Source organism: Polyodon spathula, chromosome 19 (genome assembly GCF_017654505.1).
Source record: "Polyodon spathula isolate WHYD16114869_AA chromosome 19, ASM1765450v1, whole genome shotgun sequence".
In the NCBI taxonomy this organism is placed as follows: domain Eukaryota; kingdom Metazoa; phylum Chordata; class Actinopteri; order Acipenseriformes; family Polyodontidae; genus Polyodon; species Polyodon spathula.
The window spans coordinates 19,388,774-19,399,442 of NC_054552.1; the positions used below are offsets into that span (position 1 = coordinate 19,388,774).

A 10,669-nucleotide genomic window follows, 5' to 3' on the forward strand; every position below is an offset into this window, starting at 1 on the left:
TTGTGGTTGTAGTTGGGGCTGCAGTGGTTGTGGTTGTAGTTGGGGCTGCAGTGGTTGTGGTTGTAGTTGGGGCTGCAGTGGTTGTGGTTGTAGTGGGGGCTGCAGTGGTTGTGGTTGTAGTGGGGGCTGCAGTGGTTGTGGTTGTAGTGGGGGCTGCAGTGGTTGTGGTTGTAGTTGGGGCTGCAGTGGTTGTGGTTGTAGTGGGGGCTGCAGTGGTTGTGGTTGTAGTTGGGGCTGCAGTGGTTGTGGTTGTAGTGGGGGCTGCAGTGGTTGTGGTTGTAGTGGGGGCTGCAGTGGTTGTGGTTGTAGTGGGGGCTGCAGTGGTTGTGGTTGTAGTGGGGGCTGCAGTGGTTGTGGTTGTAGTGGGGGTTGCAGTGGTTGTGGTTGTAGTTGGGACAGCAGTGGTTGTGGTTGAAACTAGAGCGGCAGTGGTTGTGGTTGTAGTGGGGGCTGCAGTGGTTGTGGTTGTAGTTGGGGTTGCAGTGGTTGTGGTTGTAGTTGGGGCTGCAGTGGTTGTGGTTGTAGTGGGGGCTGCAGTGGTTGTGGTTGTAGTTGGGGCTGCAGTGGTTGTGGTTGTAGTTGGGGCTGCAGTGGTTGTGGTTGTAGTGGGGGCTGCAGTGGTTGTGGTTGTAGTTGGGGCTGCAGTGGTTGTGGTTGTAGTGGGGGCTGCAGTGGTTGTGGTTGTAGTTGGGGCTGCAGTGGTTGTGGTTGTAGTTGGGGCTGCAGTGGTTGTGGTTGTAGTTGGGGCTGCAGTGGTTGTGGTTGTAGTGGGGGCTGCAGTGGTTGTGGTTGTAGTTGGGGCTGCAGTGGTTGTGGTTGTAGTGGGGGCTGCAGTGGTTGTGGTTGTAGTGGGGGCTGCAGTGGTTGTGGTTGTAGTGGGGGCTGCAGTGGTTGTGGTTGTAGTTGGGGCTGCAGTGGTTGTGGTTGTAGTTGGGGCTGCAGTGGTTGTGGTTGTAGTGGGGGTGCAGTGGTTGTGGTTGTGGTGGGGGCTGCAGTGGTTGTGGTTGTAGTTGGGGCAGCAGTGGTTGTGGTTGTAGTGGGGGCTGCAGTGGTTGTGGTTGTAGTTGGGGCTGCAGTGGTTGTGGTTGTAGTTGGGGCTGCAGTGGTTGTGGTTGTAGTGGCTGCTGTGGTTGTTGTAGTGGGGTTGTGGTTGTGGTTGTAGTTGGGGCTGCAGTGGTTGTGGTTGTAGTGGGGGCTGCAGTGGTTGTGGTTGTAGTTGGGGCTGCAGTGGTTGTGGTTGTAGTGGGGGCTGCAGTGGTTGTGGTTGTAGTTGGGGCTGCAGTGGTTGTGGTTGTAGTTGGGGCTGCAGTGGTTGTGGTTGTAGTGGGGGCTGCAGTGGTTGTGGTTGTAGTGGGGGCTGCAGTGGTTGTGGTTGTAGTTGGGGCTGCAGTGGTTGTGGTTGTAGTAGGGCTGCAGTGGTTGTGGTTGTGGTTGTAGTTGTGGTTGGGGCTGCAGTGGTTGTGGTTGTAGTTGGGGCTGCAGTTGTGGTTGTAGTGGTGGCTGCAGTGGTTGTAGTTCTAGTAGGGGCTGCAGTGGTTGTGGTTGTAGCTGCAGTGGTTGTAGCTGTTGCAGTGGTTGTGGGTTGTAGTAGGGGCTGCAGTGGTTGTGGTTGTAGTTGGGGCTGCAGTGGTTTGGTGGTGGTACCGAACTCCACATTATCCCTGAACGTCACCAACACCAACATCACGCAGAGGGGTGTCACAGTTGTACCCACGACTGCAGTTGGTTGTGGGTTGGCTGCAGTGGTACCCGACGTCCACCATTTGCAACGGTGCATCATGTGGGGGCTGTGGGTTGTACCACAACAACATCAACCCCTGCTCGCAACAGTATTTGTGGTTGTAGTTGGGGCTGCAGTGGTTGTGGTTGTAGTTGGGGTTGCAGTGGTTGGTTGTAGTTGGGGCTGCAGTGGTGGTTGTAGTTGGGCTGCAGTGGTTGTGGTTGTAGTTGGGGCTGCAGTGGTTGTGGTTGTAGTGGAGGCTGCAGTGTTTGTGGTGGGGGTGCAGTGGTTGCAGTGGTTGTGGTTGTAGTGGGGGTTGCATTGGTTGTAGTTAGGGGCTGCAGTGGTTGTGGTTGTAGTTGGGGCTGCAGTGGTTGTGGTTGTAGTTGGGGCTGCAGTGGTTGTGGTTGTAGTTGGGGCTGCAGTGGTTGTGGTGGGCTAGCTTGTGGCTTGTACTTCAGTGGTTTTTGTTAGCACGGGTGGCAGTGGTTGTGGTTGCAGTGGTTGTGGTTGTAGTTGGTGACAGCAGTGTTGTGGTTGTAGTGGGGGCTGCAGTGGTTGTGGTTGTAGTGGGGGTTGCAGTGGTTGTGGTTGTAGTTGGGGCTGCAGTGGTTGTGGTTGTAGTTGGGGCTGCAGTGGTTGTGGTTGTAGTGGGGGCTGCAGTGGTTGTGGTTGTAGTGGGGGCTGCAGTGGTTGTGGTTGTAGTGGGGGCTGCAGTGGTTGTGGTTGTAGTGGGGGGGTGCAGTGGTTCACGTTGGGGGCTGCAGTGTTGTTTGTAGTGGTTGTAGTGGTGGGCACAGAATTTATTGTGGTCAACCAACACATACATTGCAGTGGTTTGGACCATTTGGGACCCAACATCACCTGCACTCGTCACCAATACCAAACATTGTAGTGGTCATGAAGTGTGTTGTGGTTGTAGTTGGGGGTTGCAGTGGTTGTGGTTTGGTTTGTAGTGGGGGCTGCAGTGTTGTGGTTGTAGTGGGGCGCAGTGGTTGTGGTTGTAGTTGGGGTGCAGTGGTTTTGGTTGTAGTGGGGGCTGCAGTGGTTGTGGTTGTAGTTGGGGCTGCAGTGGTTGTGGTTGTAGTTGGGGCTGCAGTGGTTGTGGTTGTAGTTGGGGCTGCAGTGGTTGTGGTTGTAGTGGGGGCTGCAGTGGTTGTGGTTGTAGTGGGGGCTGCAGTGGTTGTGGTTGTAGTGGGGGCTGCAGTGGTTGTGGTTGTAGTTGGGGCTGCAGTGGTTGTGGTTGTAGTGGGGGCTGCAGTGGTTGTGGTTGTAGTTGGGGCTGCAGTGGTTGTGGTTGTAGTGGGGGCTGCAGTGGTTGTGGTTGTAGTGGGGGTTGCAGTGGTTGTGGTTGTAGTGGGGGTTGCAGTGGTTGTGGTTGTAGTGGGGGCTGCAGTGGTTGTGGTTGTAGTTGGGGTTGCAGTGGTTGTGGTTGTAGTGGGGGTTGCAGTGGTTGTGGTTGTAGTGGGGGCTGCAGTGGTTGTGGTTGTAGTTGGGGCTGCAGTGGTTGTGGTTGTAGTTGGGGCTGCAGTGGTTGTGGTTGTAGTGGGGGCTGCAGTGGTTGTGGTTGTAGTTGGGGCTGCAGTGGTTGTGGTTGTAGTGGGGGCTGCAGTGGTTGTGGTTGTAGTGGGGGCTGCAGTGGTTGTGGTTGTAGTGGGGGCTGCAGTGGTTGTGGTTGTAGTGGGGGCTGCAGTGGTTGTGGTTGTAGTGGGGGCTGCAGTGGTTGTGGTTGTAGTTGGGGCTGCAGTGGTTGTGGTTGTAGTGGGGGCTGCAGTGGTTGTGGTTGTAGTGGGGGCTGCAGTGGTTGTGGTTGTAGTGGGGGCTGCAGTGGTTGTGGTTGTAGTTGGGGCTGCAGTGGTTGTGGTTGTAGTGGGGGTTGCAGTGGTTGTGGTTGTAGTGGGGGCTGCAGTGGTTGTGGTTGTAGTGGGGGCTGCAGTGGTTGTGGTTGTAGTGGGGGCTGCAGTGGTTGTGGTTGTAGTTGGGGGGGCGGTGTGGTTGTGCTGGGTGTCAGTTGGTTTTGGTGGGGTGTTGGTTGTTTGGGTTGAGCGGCAGTGGGTTGTGGTACCCGGTGTAGGCTGGTGGGGGTGCGTTGGAGTGGTTGTTGTAGTGGGGGTTTGCAGTGGTTGTGGTTGTAGTTGGTACTGGTGGTTTGTGGTTGTAACTGGATTAGCTGCAGTGGTTGTTGGTTGGTAAGTGGGGGCTGCAGTCCCGCGTGTTTGGGTTGTAAGATGGTACACATGCATTGTTTTTGGTTGTACGTCCCCTAGTGGCAGTGGTTGTGTGGGTGGGGGCTGCAGTGGTTTTGCATGTGGGGTTGCAGTGGTTGCGTGTAGTTGTAACGTGGGACTTAAGTGGGGGTCAGACTGGTTGTAGTTGTAGTGGGGGCTTAACTGTGGTTTTGTGGTTGTTTTTTAGTTGGGTCTGCAGGGGTTGTGTGTACTAGTGGCAGTGGTTGTGGTTGTAGTTGGGGTTGCAGTGGTTGTGGTTGTAGTTGGGGTTGCAGTGGTTGTGGTTGTAGTTGGGGTTGCAGTGGTTGTGGTTGTAGTGGGGGTTGCAGTGGTTGTGGTTGTAGTTGGGGCTGCAGTGGTTGTGGTTGTAGTGGGGGCTGCAGTGGTTGTGGTTGTAGTTGGGGCTGCAGTGGTTGTGGTTGTAGTTGGGGTTGCAGTGGTTGTGGTTGTAGTTGGGGCTGCAGTGGTTGTGGTTGTAGTTGGGGCTGCAGTGGTTGTGGTTGTAGTTGGGGTTGCAGTGGTTGTGGTTGTAGTTGGGGTTGCAGTGGTTGTGGTTGTAGTTGGGGCTGCAGTGGTTGTGGTTGTAGTTGGGGTGGTTGCAGTGGTTGTGGTTGTAGTGGGGGCTGCAGTGGTTGTGGTTGTAGTGGGGGTTGCAGTGGTTGTGGTTGTAGTGGGGGCTGCAGTGGTTGTGGTTGTAGTTGGGGCTGCAGTGGTTGTGGTTGTAGTGGGGGCTGCAGTGGTTGTGGTTGTAGTTGGGGCTGCAGTGGTTGTGGTTGTAGTGGAGGCTGCAGTGGTTGTGGTTGTAGTGGGGGCTGCAGTGGTTGTGGTTGTAGTGGGGGCTGCAGTGGTTGTGGTTGTAGTGGGGGCTGCAGTGGTTGTGGTTGTAGTGGGGGCTGCAGTGGTTGTGGTTGTAGTGGGGGCTGCAGTGGTTGTAGTTGGGGGCTGCAGTGGTTTTGGAAGTGTTGTGTGGACCGCAGTTGCAGTGGTTAAATGAAAGTGGGGGCTGCAGGTGCGTTGTTGGTTGTAGAGGGGGCTGCAGTGGTTATGGTTGTAGTGGGGGTTGCAGTGGTTGTGGATGTAGTGTTGGACAGCAGTGGATGTGGTTTGAAACTCACCTATGGCAATTGGCTTCTTAAGAGCGGCAGTGGTTTGTGGTTTGTACCATGGGCATCAGACCCCTGGTGTTGTGTGGTTGTAAGTGGGGGAACGCAGTGGTTGTTGTGTAGGTTTGTGGGGTTGCAGTGGTTGTGGTTGTAGTTGGGAAAGTAGTGGCTATGGTTGTAGTTGGTCATACAGTGGTTGTGGTTCATTACACAATTCCCAGCAGAAGTGTTGTGTAGTGGGGGTTGCAGTGGTTGTGTATGTAGTGGGGGTTGCAGTGGTTGTAGTTGGGGGGTTGCAGAATGGCTGTGCTCTACCGGGGCTGTAGTGGGGGCTGCAGTGGCTGTGGTTGTAGTTGGGGCAACAGTGGTTGTGGGTGTAGTGGGGGATTGCAGTGGTTGTGGTTGTAGTGGGGACTGAAATGGTTGTGTATGTAGTTGGGGCTACAGTGGTTGTGGATGTATTTGGGGCTACATTGGTTATGGTTGTAGTTGGAACTGCATTGGTTATGGTTGTAATTAGGGCAGCCGTGGTTGTAGATGTAGTGGGGGCAGCAGTGGTTGTGGTTATAGTGGGGGTTGCAGTGGTTTTGGTTGTAGTGGGGGCTGCAGTGGTTGTAGATATAGTTGGGGATGCAGAGGTTATGGTTATAGTGGGGGTTGCAGTGGTTTTGGTTGTAGTTGGGACAGCAGTGGTTATCGTTGTAGTTGGGGCTACAGTGGCTGTGGTTGTAGTTTGGGCTGTGTTGGTTGTGGATGTCATGTGGGTTGCAGTGGCTCTGGTTGTAGTGGGGACTGCAGTAGTTGTGGTTGTAGTTGGGGAAGCAGTGGTTATGATTGTAGTGGGGGCAGCTGTGGTTGTGGCTGGGGTGGCGGTGGTTGTGGTTGTAGTTGTGGCTGCAGTGGTTGTAATGGGGGCTGCTGCGTTAGTAGCTTTTGTGACTGTAGTTCTAGTAGGGTCTGCAGTGGTTGTGGTTGTAGTTGGTGCTGCAGTGGTTGTAGTTGTGGCGGCTGTAGTTGTAGTAGCGACTGCAGTGGTTGTGGTTGTAGTTGGGGCTGCAGTGGTTGTATTTGGGTTGGTTGTGGTTGTTGTGGGGGCTGCAGTGATTGTGGCATAGGTGTTTGTGGTTGGTAGTACCGCGCAGTGGGGTTGGTATTTGGGTTTGGTGTTGTGGTTTGCTTGTGTGGGGCTTTGCAGTGATTTGTGGTTGTGGTGGCGTGTAAGTGGTGTGGTGCTAGTGGACACCGGGGTTGCAGTGGTTGTGGTTGTAGTTGTGGTTAGCAGTGGTTTGTGGTTATTTACCTCTCTTATTGTAGTTGTTGGGCTGCAGTGGTTGTAGCTAAGGGGGGTTTTGTGGTTTTGTTGTAGTAATGGCTGCAGTGGTTGTGTTGTAGTTTCACACTGCAGTGGTTGTATTAGTGGTTGACGTCAGTGGTTGTGGTTGTAGTAGGGGTTGCAGTGGTTGTGGTTGTAGTTGGCTGGTGTGGTTGTGGTTGTAGTTGGGGTTGCAGTGGTTGTGGTTGTAGTAGGGGTTGCAGTGGTTGTGGTTGTAGTTGGTACTGCAGTGGTTGTGGTTGTAGCAGCTGTGGTTGTGGTTGTAGTTGGGGCTGCAGTGGTTGTGGTTGTAGTATTTGTACTAGCAGGCTGCAGTGGTTGTGGTTGTAGTTGGGGCTGCAGTGGTTGTGGTTGTAGTGGGGGCTGCAGTGGTTGTGGTTGTAGTGGGGGCTGCAGTGGTTGTGGTTGTAGTGGGGGCTGCAGTGGTTGTGGTTGTAGTTGGGGTTGCAGTGGTTGTGGTTGTAGTGGGGGCTGCAGTGGTTGTGGTTGTAGTGGGGGCTGCAGTGGTTGTGGTTGTAGTGGGGGTTGCAGTGGTTGTGGTTGTAGTGGGGGCTGCAGTGGTTGTGGTTGTAGTGGGGGCTGCAGTGGTTGTGGTTGTAGTTGGGGCTGCAGTGGTTGTGGTTGTAGTTGGGGCTGCAGTGGTTGTGGTTGTAGTGGGGGTTGCAGTGGTTGTGGTTGTAGTGGGGGCTGCAGTGGTTGTGGTTGTAGTGGGGGCTGCAGTGGTTGTGGTTGTAGTTGGGGTTGCAGTGGTTTTGGTTGTAGTTGGGGAAGTAGTGGCTATGGTTGTAGTTGGTGATGCAGTGGTTGTGGTTGTAGTTGGGGCTGCAGTGGTTGTGGTTGTAGTGGGGGTTGCAGTGGTTGTGGTTGTAGTGGGGGCTGCAGTGGTTGTGGTTGTAGTGGGGGCTGCAGTGGTTGTGGTTGTAGTGGGGGCTGCAGTGGTTGTGGTTGTAGTTGGGGCTACAGTGGTTGTGGTTGTAGTGGGGGCTGCAGTGGTTGTGGATGTAGTTGGGACAGCAGTGGTTGTGGTTGAAACTAGAGCGGCAGTGGTTGTGGTTGTAGTTGGGGCTGCAGTGGTTGTGGTTGTAGTGGGGGCTGCAGTGGTTGTGGTTGTAGTGGGGGCTGCAGTGGTTGTGGTTGTAGTTGGGGCTGCAGTGGTACATGTGGTTGTAATTAGAGCAGAAAGGGGGTTGCAGTTGGGCAGTGGGCTGTAGTGGTTGGGGCTGCAGTGGTTGTGGTTGTAGTTGGGGTTTGTGTTGTGGTTGTAGCTGGGGTGCAGCTGTGGTTGTGGTTGGGGCTGCAGTGGTTGTAGTGGGGGCTGCAGTGGCTGTGGTTGTAGTTGGGGCTGCAGTGGTTGTGGTTGTAGTTGGAGTTGCAGTGGTTGTGGTTGTAGTAGGGGCTGCAGTGGTTGTGGTTGTAGTTGGGGCTGGTAATTGGACACCAATCTTCCAACCACACAAACATCAGTGGTTTGGTTGGTTTGAAACTAGAGCGGCAGTGGTTGGGTTGTAGTGGGGGGCTGTAGTGGTGGTTGTGGTGGGGTGCTGCAGTGGTTTTGGTTTGTAGGCTGCAAGTTGGCACACAGTGTGTTGCAGTGGTTGGTAGTAGGTGGGAAGCAGTGGCAGGTGTTTTAGTGGGTTGTACAGTGTTGTGGTTGAGTTAGGAGCAGTGTTGGTGTTGTATGTAGTTGCGAGGGTGGTGGCGGTACAGTGGTCTGTGGTGGGTAGGTTTGCGGATGGTGCTGCAATTGCTGTGTTGGGGTTGTAGTTGTGGGACTGCAGTGTTTATTGTTGTAGTGGGTGTGGGGGCATCTTGGTTAGTTTTGGTGTGAGCGGTTGTGGTCTGGGATTGTATGTGTTGTGGTACATAGTAATGGGAGCTGCATGTATTTTGTTTTTGTTTATATATGGATGGGTTTGTCACTCATTGGTGGGGTTGTAATTTAGGGCGGTTGTAGATTCTAAGATATTGTACGTGGGGATGCAGTTTCGGCTTGTGGTTTACTGTGCCAATGGTGGTTGTGGTTGTAGTTGGGGCTGCAGTGGTTGTGGTTGTAGTTGGGGCTGCAGTGGTTGTAGTTGTAGTTGGGGCTGCAGTGGTTGTGGTTGTAGTTGGGGCTGCAGTGGTTGGTGTGGGGGTTGCAGTGGCTGTGGTTGTAGTTGGGGCTGCAGTGGTTGTGTTTGTAGTTGGGGCTGCAGTGGTTGTAGTGGTTGGGGCTGTGGTTGTAGTTGTAGTTGGGGCTGCAGTGGTTGTAGTCTGGGCCCCCGTGGTTGTAGTTGCAACTGTGGTTGTGGTTGTAGTGGGGACTGCAGTGGTTGTGGTTGTAGTGGGGGCTGCAGTGGTTGTGGTTGTAGTTGTGGCTGCAGTGGTTGTATGGTTGTAGTGGGGGCTGCAGTGGTTGTGGTTGTAGTTGATGCTGCAGTGGTTGTAGGTTGTAGTTGGGGCTGCAGTGGTTGTAGTTGGGGCTGCAGTGGTTGTGGTTGTAGTTGGGGCTGCAGTGGTTGTGGTTGTAGTAGTGGGCTGCAGTGGTTGTGGTTGTAGTAGGGGCTGCAGTGGTTGTGGTTGGGGCTGCAGTGTTTGTGGTTGTAGTTGGGGCTGCAGTGGTTGTATTTGGGTTGGTTGTGGTTGTTGTGGGGGCTGCAGTGATTGTGGTTGTAGTGGCCTGTAGTTGGGCTAGGGCCTTGGTCTTGTTTAGCAGTGGTTGCTGTTTTTGGTTTCTGCAGTGGTTGTAGTAGGGGCTGCCGTGTGTTGTGATTGTAGTTTTGATGCTGCAGTGGTTGTAGCTGGGACATCTGTTTGGTTGTACTGGGGCTGCAGTGGTTGTAGTTGTTGGGGCTGCAGTTGGTTGTAGTAAGGTTGCAGTGGTTGTGGTTGTTGTGTGTAGGGGTTGCAGTAGTTTTGTGGTAGAATGGTTTCCGAGTGGTTGCAGCGGGTAGTTGGCAGGCTTAGTTGTTTTACACGTGGCTGGCTGTAAGTTGTGTAGTAGGTTACTGGCTGTGGTTTGTGTTGCATCTGAAGTTGGTTGTAGTTGGCATGTTGTGGTTTGCAGTGGTTGTAGTTGGGGTTGCAGTGGTTGTGGTTGTAGTTGGCAGAAGTGCAGTGGTTGGGGCTGCAGTGGTTGTTGCTGTAGGGGTTGTAGTTGTAGTAGGGGCTTCAGTGGTTGTGGTTGTAGTTGGGGCTGCAGTGGTTGTGGTTGTAGTTGGGGCTGCAGTGGTTGTGGTTGTAGTGGGGGCTGCAGTGGTTGTGGTTGTAGTGGGGGCTGCAGTGGTTGTGGTTGTAGTGGAGGCTGCAGTGGTTGTGGTTGTAGTGGGGGCTGCAGTGGTTGTGGTTGTAGTGGGGGCTGCATTGGTTGTAGTTGGTGCTGCAGTGGTTGTGGTTGTAGTTGGGGTTGCAGTGGTTGTGGTTGTAGCTGCAGTGGTTGTGGTTGTAGTTGGGGCTGCAGTGGTTGTGGTTGTAGTTGGGGCAGTTGGTTGTAGTGGTGCAGTGGTTGTGGTTGGTTACAGGGAAGTAGTGGGTGGTTGTGCAAAACCTGATAAGTGGGTTGTGGTTGTAATTAGAGCAGAAGTGTTTGTGGTTATAGTGGGGGTTGCAGTGGTTGTGTATGTAGTGGGGGTTGCAGTGGTTGTAGTTGGGGCTGCAGTGGCTGTGGTGGGGGCTGCAGTGGCTGTGGTTGTAGTTGAGGCAACAGTGGTTGTGGGTGTAGTGGGGGTTGCAGTGGTTGTGGTTGTAGTGGGACCGCAGGTGGTTGTGTATGTAGTTTTGGGCTGGCATGTGGTTGTTGATGTATTTGGGGCTACAGTGGTTTATGGTTTTAGTTGGAACGTTGCATTGGTTTGTACGATGCTTAGCCTGGCCGTGGTGTAGGGTTAATGCCGTGGTTGGTAGATGTAATTGGGAGCCACATTGGTTGTGGTTTTAGTGGGGTTGTTTGCATTGTAGTGGGTCATAGCCAGAGGTTGCCCCTATTGGGCGTTGCAGTGGTTAGTAGTTGGGCCATGCAGAGGTTATGGTTATAGTGGGGGTTGCAGTGGTTTTGGTTGTAGTTGGGACAGCAGTGGTTATCGTTGTAGTTGGGGCTACAGTGGCTGTGGTTGTAGTTTGGGCTGTGTTGGTTGTGGATGTCATGTGGGTTGCAGTGGCTCTGGTTGTAGTGGGGACTGCAGTAGTTGTGTTTGTAGTTGGGGAAGCAGTGGTTATGATTGTAGTGGGGGCAGCTGTGGTTGTGGCTGGGGTGGCGGTGGTTGTGGTTGTAGTTGTGGCTGCAGTGGTTGTAATGGGGGCTGCTGCG

At 53.8% G+C, this 10,669-nt stretch overlaps 2 protein-coding genes across 2 annotated transcripts; both read right to left on the reverse strand.

Moving 5' to 3' along the window:
• Positions 1-304: 304 nt before the first annotated feature.
• Positions 305-5,119, reverse strand: LOC121294516 (mucin-2; the record flags this gene model as incomplete). The annotated part of the gene is made up of 6 exons (XM_041218311.1): positions 5,111-5,119; positions 4,291-4,890; positions 2,772-3,615; positions 2,248-2,458; positions 1,266-1,410; positions 305-919 (listed from the first exon to the last, which is right to left on the reverse strand). Coding segments are annotated over exons 1-6 (2,424 nt in total), but the record flags the coding sequence as incomplete, so codon positions are not given.
• Positions 5,120-8,817: 3,698 nt separating this feature from the next.
• LOC121294517 (salivary glue protein Sgs-3-like) lies at positions 8,818-10,152 on the reverse strand (the record flags this gene model as incomplete). The annotated part of the gene is made up of 3 exons (XM_041218312.1): positions 10,068-10,152; positions 9,636-9,742; positions 8,818-8,898 (listed from the first exon to the last, which is right to left on the reverse strand). Coding segments are annotated over exons 1-3 (273 nt in total), but the record flags the coding sequence as incomplete, so codon positions are not given.
• Positions 10,153-10,669: the final 517 nt, after the last annotated feature.